General features: G+C 41.8%; 1 protein-coding gene across 1 annotated transcript in view; it reads left to right on the forward strand.

Moving 5' to 3' along the window:
• The window catches only part of LOC115796205 (NLR family CARD domain-containing protein 3-like), a 72,290-nt gene extending 53,003 nt beyond the window's left edge, over positions 1–19,287 (forward strand). The window contains exons 9-10 of the mRNA XM_030752500.1: positions 18,198–18,244; positions 18,420–19,287. Of these exons, the coding sequence (XP_030608360.1) occupies positions 18,198–18,244; positions 18,420–18,967 (595 nt within the window). The 3' untranslated portion in view covers positions 18,968–19,287. The remainder of the gene's footprint in view (positions 1–18,197; positions 18,245–18,419) is intronic.
• The last annotated feature ends 114 nt before the right edge of the window (positions 19,288–19,401 follow it).

Here is a 19,401-nt window from a genome sequence, read left to right on the forward strand (position 1 = left end):
GGGGCTGCATTTGTACCACGAGGCTTCCGCATAATACTCAGCACAGATGTTCCTGTTGTCACGGTTAAGCTGTGCAGTAAGAAGGGATGGACCTCAAAGCAGGATGTGAAACAGAGACCTAAACTCAACAGCTTTATTTGCTGGAGGCTCACAAGTTAGGAACAAACAACTAAATCTCAACCAAGACAGAGACAAATACACAAATAAGCCTGGGAGAAATTAAGCACGACAAAAAAAAAACAAACAGGGAACACAGACAGATGACACAACAAGGAACAGACACAGACTGAGGACTTAAATACACAAGGGCTAACGAGGGGAGTGACAACAGGTGGGTACAGCTGAACATTGCACAGATGAGGCAAGATGATGCAAAACTAAACACTGTACAAGCAACACAAAATAAAACAGGAAGTAACTAAACATGGTACACGCAGACTTAACAGGAGAACTGGCACACAGAGGGAACTAAACAGGGGTCAAAACACGGGGAGCCAGACACAAAGAGACAAACAGGCACAGAAACATAGTATACAGGAACATTTGTGCAGAGTATAGTGAGGTTTAAATCAATTCAGTGATTCAATCCATTTCACTTTGCATTCTGTTCGTTATTATTAAGAAAGTTTGTTTTGTTAAACCAATCATAATTTTTGAAAGTGTGATTACATCACACATAGCAACACGGTTGACCACACCTCCTCACTGAGGTCAAAGTTTTAGTCATCATTTAGTTTTAACCTGAGCTCGGAGCTCTCTGTTAGCTCAGTCTGCTCTGATTTTGGAGTCTGTCCCTCCTTCTCCTCCTGGTCCAGGTGGTGGGCTGGGCAGGCTGTTCTCCTCCCTCAAGGGTGGAGTCTGGGTTCCTGCTCTGCAGCCAGGAACACCTGTGGGTCATTGCACTGCAGTCACCTCCAGTTTTTCCTCAACGTTTGTGCCCTTCGGCTTTTGTTTCCAGACGTGGACCCGCCCACACTCATACATAAAGGATCAGTTCACAAAGTGCGGTGGAAATGCAGGCTGGTTCTTAAGCGTTTTGCCGGTTACTTGAAACTGACACCAGTACTGGCAGGAGCACGGGCACCTCATCAGTGGAAAATTAGTAAGTGTGTTTTATAGGCTTGACTTTGCCAAAGGTAACAGCATAAACAGGTCTTGACTGAATGAAGCTGTGAGTCTATTAGAGATGTAGGAGCACAGTTCATCTTCTTAAGACACATGCGGTGGCCATACTGGAGCAATATCTTGGTTCTGAATATCATGTCTGATCCCCAGTGTCACTTCACATATGTTGCTGCTCGATTTGGAAACCAGTAAACATTCTGGCCTAAACCTGTATGGCTCACACTGTAAGTATGGCTCACAATCACCTCCCACAAAGACAGTGTGGGTGTATTATACATTTCCTGAATCCTTAGAGTCCTGTCAGTATTGCAGTGGTCGAGTTACTAGCAAAGCTAGTGTGGTTAAATGCGCGTGCCTAGGGTGTTAACGGCATGGATAGATGATAATTTATCATCCAGCTTCTACTTCTTTTAATGCCGTGCAATCTACATTTTTTCCCCAACTCCACTGGGGGTTCGGTGCGATCTACCTGCACTCCTGGGCACCCCCCCCTCTAGTGTGTCCTATTTCCTTGATAACCTTGATATTGTCTCCATTCCCCTTTAATCCTCGTTGCATCCTAGTTGTCAGTTCCTGCATACTGTGTGCTCTGCCTGTCTGCTAAAGTGTGTTTTGACATTTGTTCTGCTGGTGCTCTCCAGCTCTGAGTTTCAGCAAATAAATGCTGATGTTAAAAGTTCAGTCCTGCAGTCCTCAACTTGCCTGCCACAGCATTTCATGACAACTTTAAATAACTAATATAAAATATTATCCCTTTTTTTTTCTTTTAATTTTGATTGTTTTGAAGAGAAAGTTCAACTATTGTCACAGACTGAGCTGCCCATATCTCAAGAAAGATGTGACCTCAAAGGTTCAAATTCACACCATAGATGCATCTACTAAAAGTCTTGCATGAGACTGAATCTCAGTGACCTTGACCTAAAGGCTCATGTTCGAAGAGTTCATGATTTCTGAAAATCTTGTGGATACAATAACTTGAGAATGGTGTTTACACCATAGATGCATACTACTCTAACTAGACCCATCATAACTTACACTTCTTCCCTGATTGTACTATAACAGGACTTTTCATTAATTTTTGCATCTTTACTTCATATCAAAGTAGGATTTAACTTTAGATTTCTCATGTGCAGAGGTTATATTTTATAGATCATGCAAATTCAAGAGTTAATATTTTTCTTCAGGACGAGTGGCTGTAATCTCTCAGAAAGAAGCTGTGAAACTCTGTCCTCAGTTTTCAGCTCCCACTTTTCTAGTTTGAGAGAGCTGGACCTGAGCAATATTGACCTGAAGGAGTCAGGAGTGAAAAAGTTGAAGACTCCAGACTGTACAATTATCAGGTAAGATCAGCTGATGGAATGTGTGGGTGTGTGTTTGTCTGGGTTTTTAATATTTCTAGCTCAAAATGAGAGGTTGGAAACATCACACCTGTTAAAAATCAAGATGGTTATATTTTCACTTGTAGTCATCAGATTCCTGTCAACTCACAATCAACACAAACACAGTGAACAGAAAACTCAAACTGTCTGACAACAGCAGGAAGGTGACACGTGTGAAGAAGAATCAGTCATATCCTGATCATCCAGACAGATTTGACTGGTATCCTCAGCTTCTGTGCAGAGACGATCTGACTGGTTGCTGTTACTGGGAGGTCGAGTGGAGTGGAAAGGCTGATATATCAGTGAGTTACAGAAGAATCAGCAAGCAAGGAGACAACACTGACTGCAGGTTGGGAGGTAATAATCAGTCCTGGAGTCTGTTCTGCTCTGATGGTCGCTACTCTGTCTGGCACAATAAGAGACAAACATGCATCTCCTCCTCCTCCTCCTCCTCCTCCTCCTCCTCCTCCTCCTCCTCTGTCTGTAACAGAGCAGCAGTGTATGTGGACTGTCCTGCTGGCACTCTGTCCTTCTACAGAGTCTCCTCTGACACTCTGATCCACCTCCACACCTTCAACACCACATTCACTGAACCTCTTTATCCTGGATTTGGACTTGTGTTTGGTTCCTCAGTGACTCTCTGAGGACTTGAGCATGGAGATCTTCCTGCTTCCTTTGCTGGAGAAACAAACATGTGAAACATATCAGAGAGGAATCACTGAGCTGCACAGACCCAAAAGATTAATTTACCTGCCAGTGTTCTGAAATTTATTTTTACAGCTGATGATAAAATGCTAACTATACTTTTATAGAGTTATACCTTTAGAAATGAGAGATAAATTTAATTACTGACCATCAAGTAATTAAACAAACAAAAAACATCCACTCATCAAGGAGTCATGAGTCTTCTGGAGAAACTTACACTGAGGAAATTGGATCTTTTCTTTGTGGGAGTCTTTTTCAAATTGTATGACGCATAAATGCTGAACATCCACACATGACCACAGACTACATGCACATGACACTTTATTCTTATAGTGCTTAAGATATAATAATCGATCATAGTAATATGATATGAGGTGCCAAACTACAAAGAACTGTAGCATTACACAAATACAGTTTACAGTTTGCTTTTGTTTTATTTTTATCTTTATTTTTATTTTATTTTTCCAATCAAAAAGTGATCTCATGCAGCTATACAGTCTTTTATTATGCAGATACCAAATAAACAGAAATGTCAGAAACAACACTTTGGTGTCCATGAATTTAAAAATGAATTAATATTAAAATTCTCACTTGGGGAGCTCAGAGGAGGAAGAGATTTTAATTTATTTAAATTCTGCTGTCAGCTGTCTCTATGACATCATCAGTAAAACTTGTTTGATGTTACTTGATTGCCATTAATTTTGCCAGAAGCTTATCAACATGATGCTGTGTCATTTATCTTCATTTAAAAAATAAAATGTAGCTAGATGATTGGGGTGGTGTCACTGGGGGGATGGGTAGGGGCTGATGGGTCCTGCCAGGGTGGGTTTTTGGGGCTTTGGGCTGAGTGACCTGCTGGCATATGAGCATCCATCACTTTCCGGTCCTTGTCTGGGAGCTGCTTGGGTGGCACGGTTCATCGTGCAGTGACTTCCTTCTTCCTTCTTTCTGGGCTTTGGGTCGGTTTGCCATCCCTCACTTGGTGTGTTGCCATGGGCTCTGCTTCCTGGGTGTCTGGGCTACCTCGGTGGGACCTGAATGTGCTGTCTGGTCTCTGTTGTTCTCAGTAATGTTGAGATCACTGAGTATGTTTCTGGCTCAACAGGGTTACATGGAAAAAAAAAAAAGAAAAAGTCAGGAATGTCTCAACCTGCAGCAGGTGTTACCTCTACATTCCTGAAGCCCTACCCCTACAGCTGCCATAGGGTGAGAGGCAGGGTACATGCTTAGCCAGCCTGTCACAGGGCTAACACAGAGAGACAGGTAACCATTCACACTCACGTACACACCTTTGGGAAATTTAAAATTACCAGGTAACCTAACCGCAATAACTGCAAGCAGAAAAAAAATCTTTTCTTAAATGTGCTCTCACATTTTTGCTAAATTTTCCGTTTGTTTCAAACTGAAACATTTTGTCATACAATAAGTAACAATAGTATAAGTATAACAGTATAAGTAACAATACAGAAGCTAAGTAGTGAAATTTCCCCTGCACAGCTCTCCTTGTTTATCAGACCTGCTCAGAGATGATGTCTCCTCTGAAATGGACGGAGACAGACTTTCAAATGCTTTCATTTACATCTATTCTTAGATCTGAGACGGCGCCCACTGCTCTGTTTATAAATCACAGTCACTACTGACATGAGCACTGACGAACATGATCAGCATTAGTGTGGAAACATTTCAGCGGTTGAGTGCAGCATATTGGAGAGCGGTGATCACTCTAGTTTCTCTCAGTCCCTGTGACTTTAACAGTTTACTTTCACTTTCATTCCTATTAATATGAAGCCTGAACGTCTGTGTTTACAATCATGTGTGTTTGGACAAGCTAGTCATGAATTTGAATGCAGGAGGAGAGGACACCTGGTGGTTGGACGGAGTGTGACAGGAGGAGAAGTGAAGGGGTGAAAACGACAGTGCTGACGGGGATCTAACAGACCAGAGAGCTTCTGTGGGTCTGAGGGCAGCTTCATGCTGGAGAAGCATGAAGGAGTCTGACACGTAAATCTAAAAATAGGAGTCGATCACAGTGAACTGAGCTGTGAGCTTCATGTAAAGTAGGTGAGCCACAGGGCAGGTGTTACATGCCAATGCTGCACAGCCTCATTCTTCACCTGTGAGTCAGTGCTCCTTCACACTTCTTCAAACCGACCTGCACATAAACAACCTGATTCTGTGTGTCGTTCCAGAATTTGTTTGTCCAAACAAACCTCAGTTTCACTGTGAAACCACAAAGCTGACCATCCACGCAGGATCTGGGCCCAGGACAAACTCTGAGAGTAAAAATAAACTCTGAAGCAATAATTTGTCCAGGACAGATGATCAGAGTTTGTTCAATCACCTCTGAGTGTGCACCAGTGGAGCTCTGATACCAGGATTCACCATGGCAGCAGGTAAATAAAGAGCAGAACCACCATTTTAACCCCTTTGGTCACTGCATACACAGTTGTGTACATCGCTTTATATTACATTTTCTAGTGTAATATTAATGTTTTGTCTATTACCTATTTTTATTTTTATTCTTCTTATTTATATGTGCGTGTATATATGGTTGCAGGTACAAAATACATTTCACTGTGCATTGTACTGTGTATAACTGTGCATGTGACAAATAAACACTATCTTATCTTATCTTATCTTATCTTATCTTATCTTATCTTATCTTATCTTATCTTATCTTATCTTATCTTATCTTATCCCACCTAAAAAGACTTTGTAGGGAGAACATGAATTTCTTTCCACCAAAGCTCCCATATTGTGACCAAAGGGGTTCATCCAGAGGACCGAGGAGTGTGAACGAGTGTGAGGACCGACTGCGAGGTTCTTAAAAATTAGGAGGGAACAGATTAAAGAGGTTGGACCGATCTGTATCTGTGACCGAATACGAGTTCAATGTAAAATCTCATTGTTATAAAGCACATGAATTTTCATTGGTTCAAACATGATAGGATGAGCTGAAGATAAAAATGTGGAGAAACAGATCAGAAACAGCCAGAGCCACTCTCATTTTTGTTTTTGCTATAAATGAAAACTATTTTATTAAAATTTTATTATATAAGTTATTTACTACAGAAAAAAGCAAAGTAACATCTTCTTGGGATTGCAGAGTTTGTAAAAATATAAACTTCTGCATATCAAATGGCTCTATTCAGAGCTTTGATTGTGACTTTATGAATGGCGAAATGTATCCGAATGTCAGCCACCTGCTGCAGCAGGAGGGGAGGAGTCAGAGAGTTACCGCGGTCTTTCTGGAACAGGAATCCCGGAGTTTCCCTCATCTCAGAGTAAACAAACTCAGAGTTGTTTGCTAAAATTATTCCCATAAACGAGCCCCTGGAGCAGGTTTAATAGGTTGTTACTGGCAGCATGTGCTGGTGACGTGCGCACACTTCCAGTAAAGAATAAAGAAAACCTGTCATCAGGGTTTGTTCAGCCCTGACTCCTCCCCTCCTGCTGAGCCTGACACGTCTGTTATTCATGGAGCTGATTTCAAAGCTGATCTCAGAGCTCGTGAATCTGAAGAAGTTTGTGTTTAAAAACAGTGAAATCACATTTAGAGTTTAGTTTGTTCCCCACAGACGGTTTTTAACATGACTGCTGCTGTCATCAGTGGACACACGGAGACAGTGATGTCTGGCAGGGTGCAGCTCTGTGGGCATTAATGTAGCTTCACTCTACATATATGTAATTGTAGCCAATAAATACTGTTTTAACTATTCAAAAAAATCATTAATCACTCATGTTTATTGGCTGGGATTTATAATCAGTCCTTTTTGTGGAGGTTGTTGATTTTTCTCAGGATCTTATAGGTCAATAAAAGCAGATTTCGAGCTTTTTTTATGACTTTTTATGATTAAGTTGCATTTTTTTTCCTGCTGTTATGACTGTTTGGATCTTGTAATGTTGCAGCTGTGAGCTGAAATAAATACAGTTTTCTGTGTGTGAAATCAGCTTTGTCTTGTTCCATGTGCTCATTTTCTGGAGACAGAATTATCAGTTCTTCTGTGGCTCATAATGCCTCAGATTCCTCCTGGAATATGTGCTCTTCAGGAGGACTTGAAATGTGTAACTGTGTGGAGTCTTTGTGCAAAGCTCTGGATCATACTGTCTTCATGCAGGAATTATTTGACACCAGTTCTGTTATTGTCTTGTTTAAGTTCAGCATGCAGAGTGTTAAACTCTGGTTTTCCCACAGGGGGTTATTACTGTATGTGGAGTGGAAATGTGTTGCTTAACAGACTCGTCATAAACATCCTAACAGAAAGTGACAGACTGAAGTTCCAGGAATGGATTGTTCAGCTGCCATCGTAACAAGGTTGGTGACATAAGTGTAGAAGTAAGTCCCAAACAAGTCAAGTGAAACTGAAACAATGAGTTTTTAGCTACTTTTTAAGAGACCACAGATCTCAGGTCTGTCTATTGTCAGCCTTGCAGAGCCAACAGGTCCTGACAGGGACCAGAAAGAGAGAGCAGATTTCTCCCATATTGCCTTCTTTTCATTGGCTCCCTGTTAGATTATTCTCCTCACCTACAAGGTCTTGAATAATCAGGCCCCATCTTATCTCAAAGACCTCATAGTCCCATATCACCCCAACAGAGCACTTCTCTCTCAGACTGCTGGCTTACTTGTGGTTCCTCAGATACTTCAGAGTAGAATGGGAGGCAGAGCCTTCAGCTTTCAGGCCCCTCTTCTGTGGAACCAGCTTCCAGCTTGGATTCAGGAGACAGACACCCTCTCTATTTTTAAGATTAGGCTTAAAAATTTCCTTTATGATCAAGCTTATAGTTAGGGCTGGATCAGGTGACCCTGAACCCTCCCGTCTGCCGGCGGTTTCTTCCTGCTAAAAGGGAGTTTTTCCTTCCCACTGTCACCAAATCCTTGCTCTTAGGGGGTCATTTTGACTGTTGGGTTTTACCTTAGAACAAAAAGCATTTTAAGGTAACTGCTGTGATTTGATGCTAAATAAATAAAACTGAAATGAGTTGAATTGAATATTTTAAATATGTGAGTAAATGAAAGATGAGTTTTAAAAAATACACTGGTTTAATTTCCTGCTAAGAAGGTTAAGATTTTAATTCTACTTAATTGAAATTAACTGAAAGGGTGACTGACTGAGCTTTCCCTGTCACACAGTAACTGTCTTAGTTTTGTCAGTGAGATGTTCAGAAAAATGACAACTCTGCACTTTCAAAATTTTATTTAAACTGTACCTGAATCTAGAAACTGAATTAGTGGAACACCAGAGGTGGGTAACATCACAGATAATGAGTGATGACAGCTCAATCCAAACATGAGTGCTTCCTGTTTGTGCAGAGTCACAGAAACACTCTGATCTGTTCTTATTCGTGAGATCATGTCTGTATTATTCAGAGCTCAGAGGCTTTGAGAAGTTCAGCTGTGGCTGCTTCATGAACATGTTGGTTTGAGGGAAATCAAAGTGCAGATTTAATGTGAAGGAAACAGAAAAGAAAGGAGAGAAATGACAGAGTGGAATTCAAAATCAGAGACTTTCAAAGGGAAGAAATGAGAACAGGAGCAAAGAGGAAGCTTCACTTTCACATTAAAGTCTGATGTTCAGGAACTTGAAGGATGTTAAATGAACTAGACTGCTGCTCCTGCTGAGCCCCTCCCACCTGCGCTCTTACAGGTAGAGTCCCGCCTCCTTTCAAGAAGTAGCTCACCTGTGTGTCAGTGTTCAGTGTCCAGGTGTGGAGTGGAGCTTCTTCTTCTTCTGCTCTGTTTGCAGAAACTGTAAGTTTGCTTTGTTTCCTCCTTTAACAGTTTGTCTTCAGGAACTTTACTGTTTGTTTCTGCTCTGTGAGGTTTGGATGTTCAGCTCTGATTTCAGGACAAACTTTGAAGGCAAAGCCACGTGATTATGGATTATTGATTGGTATCCAGCAGTTTGATGAAAAGTTGTTTTTTGATGTCTTTAGAAAACAAACAGCTGTGTCTTAATTTCTTGGGGAAAACGTGTCTTAAAGTTAAAGTCGTTGCTGTTTGACACTCACAAAATAAAATGGTCTCTTCAAATGTGTGCGTTACCTTCTGTAATTTGTTGATCAAACACTTAATCTGCTCCTGTTGTGCAGTGATATACTGTAATGAAAGCTATTTTTTACTGTGCAGTGTGAATCCTGTCAGGGCTCTCTTCAGGTCTCAGGTTTATCTAACTGAGATCGTAACCCCGAGATGAGGAAAACTCTGAGATTCTATTCCAGGTAGTAGTGGAAAGAGTGCAGACATTCTTCACAGAAGCAGAAGTGCAGATTCCTGTGGGTTTAAAATACAAATGCTGAAATACTGGCTCAACCTCTTTACTCCAGTAATAGTGGAAAAGTACAGGCTCTGAAATTTTAGTCAAAATAAAATGTAGCTCAGGAGAACGTTTCTGTCAGCTGTCAAACATATTTGAACCTCTGCCTTCAATATTAATACAAGAACACAAACTTTATTCAACTTCAGTTCTAATCAATCACGTAGAACACAAGCAGAATTTCACCAATCCAATATAGTGTGTGTGTAAACATCACCACAATTCTGCAAAATCCTGGGAAATATTGCAGTTGCCCCTTTAACAAGCAGGGACACTGTGACACACTGTGCAGAAAGTGTTTGTGTGTTTGCTGATGTTTGTTAAGCTGTTTAAAAAGTTGCATTTGAAATTGTGCATCCAGAGGTGATGGTACACCATCAGGATTGCCGTTCATGCTGCTGTTCCCTCCATTTTGGCTCAAATTTGGTTTGAAGTCTGAAAGAGCACAAGGACAGAAATAACCCCTCCACTCAAGTGTGTTAAACCTAAAGTAACGAGCCTGCTTAGAAAATGTAAGGAGTGAAACGGAGACATTTGTGTTCAAATACAGGGAAGAAAAAAGTGCCCAAAAAATACTCAAGATACCTGAAAACTCTACTTTAGTGAAGGAAACAACAGGTTTATCCAACAGTAAGAAAAAGAGTCGACTGTTACTCTAGTGGAGTTCACCTGCTTTTTTTTAACTGAAGCAGTAAATTATTCCCAATAGCAGCAAATCTGAGCATTAAAACAGTGATGGGAGCTTGGACAAATTCACTGACAGGAAACCCTGAGAAATCAATCATAAAAAGAAGCTCTCTCTCTCTCTCTCTCTCTCTCTCTCTCTCTCTCTCTCTCTCTCTCTCTCTCTCTCTCTCTCTCTCATTAGTCTCATTCAACTGGTTAATCAGCTTTATTGTTGTCTATAGGTTTCTATAGGTTTCCAGTATGCAACACTGCTCCTGTTTAAAGCTTAAAGTCCCACAGCCTGATAAAGATGTGGACATTGGAGTGAGTCAGTGTGTGTCCTCAGAGTGCTCAGAGTGAGTCAGTGTGTGTCCTCAGAGTGCTCAGAGTGAGTCAGTGTGTGTCCTCAGAGTGCTCAGAGTGAGTCAGTGTGAGTCCTCAGAGTGAGTCAGTGTGTGTCCTCAGTGAGTCAGTGTGTGTCCTCAGAGTGAGTCAGTGTGAGTCCTCAGAGTGAGTCAGTGTGAGTCCTCAGAGTGAGTCAGTGTGAGTCCTCAGTGAGTCAGTGTGTGTCCTCAGAGTGAGTCAGTGTGTGTCCTCAGAGTGAGTCAGTGTGAGTCCTCAGAGTGAGTCAGTGTGTGTCCTCAGAGTGAGTCAGTGTGTGTCCTCAGTGAGTCAGTGTGTGTCCTCAGAGTGAGTCAGTGTGTGTCCTCAGAGTGAGTCAGTGTGAGTCCTGTTGTATCAGCTGCAGTTCCAGCAGACTCAAACAGACTCAGCAGCAGATCAGAATCAAGCGTTCTGCTTCTATCAGAGGCCTCAGGTGTCAGTGAGTGTTTATGGGACTGTTTGCAACTCAGTAAACATTTGAATGGAACATGATTGTAAAACTGAAGCCACAACATGATCAACTGAATCTAAATTACTAGGAAAGTTGATTTGAAGCTGTTCACAATACTAACCTGAATATTTTCAGACTAACACTAAAGCGGGAAAGAAGCCGCTGATATTTGGACTGCACACATGATGAAAGGAAGATTTCAGTATGTGTGTGCTGGGCTGATGTGTGTTTCCTCTGCAGGTGAAGGTAGAAAGTGTGTGTGAGCTGATGTGAATTCAGCAGCATGGATCAGTGTGAGGACAGAGAGGAGGGAGTCCCTCCCTCTAAAACCACTCTGTGTGGGGAACATGAGAGCCAGACCAAAGCTCAGAGGTGAGATGACCATCTCTAACTGTCCATGACTCTTCTCCATGTCACAGCTCAGCACTCACATCACTGCTGCATCATTATTCACAGGAGGAAAGGTGGACCTGGATCCAGCCGTCTGTCCTTAAAGAGAAGCCGGCGAAAGGGGATGATCGTTCCGTTCACAGCAAGATATTCTCCTCCTGCAGAGAGGTAAGCTGGGTCTAAATGCTGCAGCTGAAGACTTTCTCATGTTTACATGTTTAATGTCAGTGTGGTGAGCGCGGGAAGGTGTGGTGAGTGAAAAGCAACAGGAATAATCAATTACAAATCAGAGGATAATTGACAAAATTCCCACCCTGAGAGTTTCAGCCAAGTAATTAAATTCCTTCACTAAAAAGAATCAGGTTCACCCACTGATAAGGGAAGAAACGAGTTTAGACGTAAAATACCGTTTTTTTTATTTTAAGAAAAAAAATGATACAAAAAGGCACACAAAGCAGCAGAGAGACAACAGCGGCTCAGATCAGCTTGGGGGTATTATCAGCTGGGGAGCGCCGCATCTAACAAGTTGGTGTTGGAACAAACGACAAGCGAGCTGAAAATGTTGTAGTTTTAAAATCCACCTGCCGTCTTCAAGACGGCCTCAAGCAAGAAAGAGACCCAGACTCTCACCTGCGACCACACTAGTGTAAGAAATGTGCTTCATAGCACAGAACAAGTGAAAAAGAAACGGGACACACGCTTTACGCAGAGGTCTGAAACCCTGCTGTTCTGTAAAACAGTTATTTTAAGCGTCTTAAAACTGACCTGAGAATAATTATGGAAACCACAAGCTGCTGGAGACTGAGGACTTCAGGCCGGTAATGGCACAGAGCCGCGGCGTTCTTACCCGCCCTGAGCGGCCAACGATGGCAGACAATTACAAGAAAAGTCTACACACTTCTGTGTTCATATGTGAAGCGGTGTGTGTTGGAGTTTGTTCCACAAACACAGCAGTCAGATTGTAAAGAATGGATGTTGTAGGAGGTGTTTGTGTAGTAGAGAGTGTCTGTAGGACTGCAGCTGCTCCAGCAGGGGGCTCCTTTGAGCTGTGCGGTGCAGTGAGGTAATTCACTCAGGTGGTCTCAGGTGTTGCTGGAAGTGCTTTTTGATGTGTTAATTCATTAATTATCTTCATTAAGGTTGATTTAGGATTATTATTTCCTAAACCTGAGGACCATCCAGTAAGCAAAAACCGTTCTCTCTAAAAGTAAAAGATTCACTAAAATGTAAAACATCATGTTGTTGTTTCGATCACACATCAATACAATCTAGTCATAGAAAATCAAAGTGCTTCATTAATGACTGATGGGCCAATGTACAAACCATATCTGTAAATGTATTTATTTATGATTTGTTCATGCACAAATTTAAAGGTCTTCCAAGAGTATGTCCCTAAAATTAAGAGGAACTAAAGGTAAGAATAATAAATTCTCACTGAGTAATAATTATGTTCTTCTGACTGAATCCAGTGATGTCGTTCTTGATGAAAGATAAAAAGCTAAATGACTGCACACAGTGGTTTACATCTTCACTGCTTTGCTGACTCATAAAAACCAGGACCGCACCCTTAAACCAGTCACAGCTACAGAGAGAATATCTGGCTCTCTGCAGCTTCAGATGAAGCTAGTTCTTTTGGGGTTTTTTTGAAGGACTAAACTGAGCTTACAGCTGTGAACAGCTGCAGCTGAGCTGTTGATTCTCAGTGGGATCTGCTGAAGCTTAATAAACCTTTACAGCTGAGTCAAACCTTCAGCTTCTGTTTGTGCGAGGACAGACACGATGGGAAATAATTCTTCATGATTCCTTCACAGAGTGGATCAGGAGAGCTCAGAGGTTCCCAGTGGTCAGTCTGCCCAGCAGCATCAAACACAGCTGGACTCCATATTTATGGTTTGTACATGTACAACAATCAGTTTTACATCTTTTCTCTTCAGTCATTTCTGTGCTGAGTTCACTGGATTGCACGAGTGAATAATTTTTCAGACGTTATCAAAAAGACAAAACGTGCTATTTTTATGGAGTTTGATGTGCTGAACCCAAATTGACAGATGAAATATGGAGTGCCTGCAATTTCTCTGATTTCTTTCTTAAATTATCATTACCACAGTACCACATGGTGCTGGGTGAGAGCCTGATGGAAGGTTTGGAAAGGTTTTGTCCCCTTTTTCTCCTGTGGTGACCACTTCCACACTGGACGCACCATGATAGGATCTACTGGCTCTCCGAATCATCAGTGCTACAAAATACATGGACTGTCTCCTCATACTCTGTGAATTTGAAGCCAAATTAGAACTAGCAGTTTTTAACTGCTGCAGTTATAATGCCTTTTTATGACAACCTGACATGACACTGCCAGAAACACAGTAAAGCTTGTATGCACATATGAGGCGCCTCTGTTCACTCGAGATAATCCAACACTGATATTAGAAAGAAAATCAGAGTTTCTGCACCAGAGTGCACCAAAAAAAGCAAAAACAAAAAACCTTTACCTTTTAGCTTAGATGCATCTCACTGATGGGATTTCCGTGTTTTTATCAGATATTGTAAAAGATAAAAAAAAATGATGCGATATTTTTAATTTGTAATTTTAACATGTAATTTTGCTCTACACATTTCCTGCTACTATGAAGGAAGGCCAGAGTCCAATCAGAGGTTGAAAAGTCAAACACAGATTCCTCAATTTCAACAAAATTAGGTCAATAATTTAAAAATAGTGACCATCTACAAATATGTTATTACCTCTCTTCATGTTTCAGAATGTATTTCAGTCATTTCTGGTTTGGGTTCATTCATGTAAAATTCTGTTCCAGCTTCTGGAGAACAACATCATCACTTTTGTGAAGAATGAGTTGAAGAAGATCCAGAAGGTTCTGAATCCAGATTACCCAGAATGCTTAGAGAGTCATGGGGAGGATGAGGAGGTGTTGCAGGGTGAAGATGACGAGCAGGGGAGTAACAGAAGAGAGGCTTTTGTGAAGATCACTCTGTACTTCCTCAGGAGAATGAAGCAGGAGGAGCTGGCTCAACGTCTGCAGAGCAGTAAGAGGATTTCTAAAAGGTTTTAAAACATAGGCAACACATGATATTTATGAATTTGCATTACCATTTGCACTCTTAAATTGGGAAATGCTTAAGTTCAATGTTTATAGTTTTTTTTTATCTGTTTTTTGAGAATTTCCCATCACCTGCCAGCATAAACTTAAATCTGCTCTGAAGAAGAAGTTCCAGTGTGTGTTTGAGGGCATCGCTAAAGCAGGAAACCCAACCCTTCTGAATCAGATCTACACAGAGCTCTACATCACAGAGGGAGGGACTGCAGAGGTCAATGATGAACATGAGGTCAGACAGATTGAAACAGCATCCAGGAAACCAGACAGACCAGAAACAACAATCAGACAAGAAGACATCTTTAAAGGCTCACCTGGAAGAGATGAACCAATCAGAACAGTGCTGACAAAGGGAGTGGCTGGCATTGGGAAAACAGTCTTAACACAGAAGTTCACTCTGGACTGGGCTGAAGACAAAGCCAACCAGGACATCCAGTTCATGTTTCCATTCACTTTCAGAGAGCTGAATGTGCTGAAAGAGAAAAAGTTCAGCTTGATGGAACTTGTTCATCACTTCTTTACTGAAACCAAAGAAGCAGGAATCTGCAGCTTTGAACACTTCCAGGTTGTGTTCATCTTTGATGGTCTGGATGAGTGTCGACTTCCTCTGGACTTCCACAACACTGAGATCCTGGCTGATGTTACAGAGTCCACCTCAGTGGATGTGCTGCTGACAAACCTCATCAGGGGGAACCTGCTTCCCTCTGCTCGCCTCTGGATAACCACACGACGTGCAGCAGCCAATCAGATCCCTGCTCAGTGTGTTGACATGGTGACAGAGGTCAGAGGGTTCACTGACCCACAGAAGGAGGAGTACTTCAGGAAGAGATTCAGAGATGAGCAGCAGGCCAGCAGGATCATCTCCCACATCAAGACATCACGAAGCCTCCACATCATGTGCCACATCCCAGTCTTCTGCTGGATCACTGCTACAGTTCTGGAGGATGTGCTGAAAACCAGAGAGAGAGGAGAGCTGCCCAAGACCCTGACTGAGATGTACATCCACTTCCTGGTGGTTCAGGCCAAAGTGAAGAAGGTCAAGTATGATGGAGGAGCTGAGACAGATCCCCACTGGAGTCCAGAGAGCAGGAAGATGATTGAGTCTCTGGGAAAACTGGCTTTTGATCAGCTGCAGAAAGGAAACCTGATCTTCTATGAATCAGACCTGACAGAGTGTGGCATCGATATCAGAGCAGCCTCAGTGTACTCAGGAGTGTTCACACAGATCTTTAAAGAGGAGAGAGGGCTGTACCAGGACAAGGTGTTTTGCTTCATCCATCTGAGTGTTCAGGAGTTTCTGGCTGCTCTTCATGTCCATCTGACCTTTGTCAAGTGTGGTATTAGTCTACTAGAAGAACAATATGCAAATTCTGTATGGTATCCTGTATTCAACAAACAGAAATTACAATCTCTCCACAAAAGTGCTGTGAACAAGGCCTTACAGAGTCCAAATGGACACCTGGACTTGTTCCTTTGCTTCCTCCTGGGTCTTTCACTGCAGACCAATCAGACTCTCCTACGAGGGCTTCTTAAACATACAGGAAGTAGCTCACTGACCAATGAGGAAACAGTCCAGTACATCAAGAAGAAGCTCAGTGAGAATCTGTCTGCAGAGAAAAGCATCAACCTGTTCCACTGTCTGAATGAACTGAATGATCATTCTTTATTGGAGGAAATTCAACAGTCCCTGAGATCAGGATGCCTCTCTCCAGAAAACCAGTCTCCTGCTGGCTGGTCAGCTCTGGTCTTCAGCTTACTGTCATCAGAACTGGATGTGTTTGACCTGACAAAATTTTCTCGTTCAGAGGAGGCTCTGCTGAGGCTTTGGCCTGTGGTTAAAGCCTCAAAACAAGCTCTGTAAGTCAAAATTCCTTCATCCCTTCAACATACAAATGGTTGAATCTTCTTTTTATTACAGGTCTGTTTTAGCAATATCCTCAACAACTATATCTAGGAGTCATTTAAAACTGTGATTTAAAATTAGATTTTACTCTGAGACATAAATACTGAATCTCAGATAACCTTTTTAAAATCAATGTAACACAACAAAACCCCACAGAATGGGATCACTTCCTTTATACTTAAAACAAACAAATAAAAGGAACCCCTCTTTCTCAAGTTGTAGCCAATACACACCTGCACCTCATTTTGTTTGCCAGGTGTGTAATGAAAACCTCCAAACATGTACAGGGAAGAAAAAAAGCTTGAGTTTTAGTATTCCATTGGTAAGGAGGGAGCCACAGAATCACTGATGACTGCTATTCCTGTAGCATGATTGTTTTTAGGGAACTCATTTATCTATCGGTTATCCTAACCTGCCAACATAAATGAAGCCTGTACCACATTAAGATGAAATCCTGGTCTCCAGATGCCCAATATTCTAGTCATGAGGACTTTGAGGACCCATCTTTGAATTTTTGACTTTGAAGTAGCTCATCTGTCCTCCACCAAGCACCTCCTGTAACCATTTTTATGGTTTTAGCATAGACCCTCGCAAACATTTCTCTACATCAAAGAGTTTATCAAAAAAAAAAAAAAAAATCGTCAGAGCAGTCCGTGATGGTGTTTCATCTCTTCAATGGCTGCCATAATTTCATCTAGTTTTGACAAAAACTAAGACTTCAGGGCATTTATTGTTAGCATTGATAACTGTTTCTCAACTTTTGCCAATGCCTGATTCACAATCTTTTTCAGGCCATCTTCAGCTCGCTGAGCGTGCACCAAGGTAGTTTTACTGTAACTGCTTCGTTGTCATATCTTTTTCTATCTCATCTCGATTGAAACCACAGTCACGAGTCCAGAAGAACCCTTTGATCACAGATATAATTGCATTTTCAGATTGTGTGGCTGTAACCTGTCGGAGAGAAGCTCTGAAGCTCTGTCTTCAGTTCTCAGCTCCCGGTTCAACAACCTGAGAGAACTGGACCTGAGTAACAATGACCTGCAGGATCCAGGAGTAATGCAACTTTCTGCTGGTATGAAGAGTCCACACTGTAAACTGGAAACTCTCAGGTCAGGATTTCAAACTTCCACTGATGACAATGTAAAACTTAAATCACTGAATAAACAGCTCATTTGTGTAGCACATAATCTTCAAGCATGATTTGGGAAATTATGATTTATCTGCCACTTTTAGACATATTATTATTCTTGTCCCCATAATATATTTTTCTGACATTGTGTTTTTATTCTACACTATTGATTTGAGACAACTGTTGAGGTCTGTTGTGAAATGGGACTTTATAAATATAAATATTATGAGCTGTAGCGGAAAGGGAAAAAAACCTCCCATTGACGTGCTCACAGATCGATTGTTGTTTTGTATGTTTACAGACTGTCAGGGTGTCAGATCACAGAGAAAGGATGTGCTTCTCTAGCTTTAGCTCTGAGTTCAAACCCGTCCCATCTGAGAGAGCTGGACCTGAGCTACAATCATCCAGAAGGCCGTGGACTTAAGAAGTTGTTGGCTGGACTGAAAGATCCACGGTGGACGCTTGAAACTCTCAGGTGTTGAGAATAGTTCTGATAGACGCAGAAGAGCTGGAAGTATCTTATGTCTCCATCATTTAGGTCCTAATTGTTTCATGCAGATGTGACAAGCAAGGTTGGCTGGATTTTTTTTTACTAACAATCAATGTTCTCGGTGCTCCTCTGACCCCCCTCCTCCTTTCAGGGTGGAGCCTGCTGGAGTCCGATGGTTGAGACCAGGTCTGAGGAAGTGTAAGTGTGTTTTTAATGTGATTGATGAAAACAAAGCAGCACACATTCAACCATCTTCAAACTGTCACATCACTCATTCACATCTCTGATGTCAGGAGTCATCATCAAAGTGTCAATCAATGAACAGATGATGGATCAATAACTGCAGCTGGATTGTGTTTGTTCTCTCCATCAGATTCCTGTCAACTCACAATCGACACAAACACAGTGAACACAAACCTCAAACTGTCTGACAACAACAGGAAGGTGACACATCTGGAGGAGGTTCAATCATATCCTGATCATCCAGACAGGTTTAATGACTGGCTTCAGCTGCTGTGTAGAAATGGTCTGACTGGTCGCTGTTACTGGGAGGTCGAGTGGAGAGGAGAGGTTCGAATATCAGTGAGTTACAGAAGAATCAGCAGGAGAGGAGACAGAGATGACTGTGTGTTTGGAAGGAATGATCAGTCCTGGAGTCTGTGCTGCTCTTATCGTGGTCCCCGTTATGTCTGTCACAGTAATAGAGGAACAAACATCCCTTCCTCCTCCTCCTCCTCCTCCTCCTCCTCTGTCTCTAACAGAGTAGCAGTGTATGTGGACTGTCCTGCTGGCACTCTGTCCTTCTACAGAGTCTCCTCTGACACTCTGATCCACCTCCACACCTTCAACACCACATTCACTGAACCTCTTTATCCTGGATTTACAGTCCAGTCTCCTGGTTCCTCAGTGTCTCTGTGCTGAGTTGATTGTAAAAAGTGTCCTCCTGTCAGAGAAACTCTGTTGAAGAGTCAGTCTGTACACGTCTCTCTTTTTCACTCAAAAGACATTTTTCTAGATCAATGATTCAGTTAGTTGATGTTTTAAACTGTTCCACATTTGAGAATTGGTTTTCTTTTCTCTGATTATAACCTGGATTAGGTTATGTGTTCAGCATCACTTACTATGATGAACCAACAGGTACAATAAAAACTTTAAGCTCTACATACCTCAACAACCCATGAATGTCATGTTGTCTTTCACCCCTCAGCTGAGCTTAGGAAAGCTCCAAATCCAAAGACATCTGGAAGAATTTACCAGACCAATTAACATCCCTGTTGGTAAAAATGTAATTAATATGAGGGAAATGGAAAGTGGAAGACTTCTATAAGGACTGTTTCCTAAATGTGAACAAGCCA

Source organism: Archocentrus centrarchus, chromosome 2 (assembly GCF_007364275.1).
Source record: "Archocentrus centrarchus isolate MPI-CPG fArcCen1 chromosome 2, fArcCen1, whole genome shotgun sequence".
NCBI classification, from domain to species: domain Eukaryota; kingdom Metazoa; phylum Chordata; class Actinopteri; order Cichliformes; family Cichlidae; genus Archocentrus; species Archocentrus centrarchus.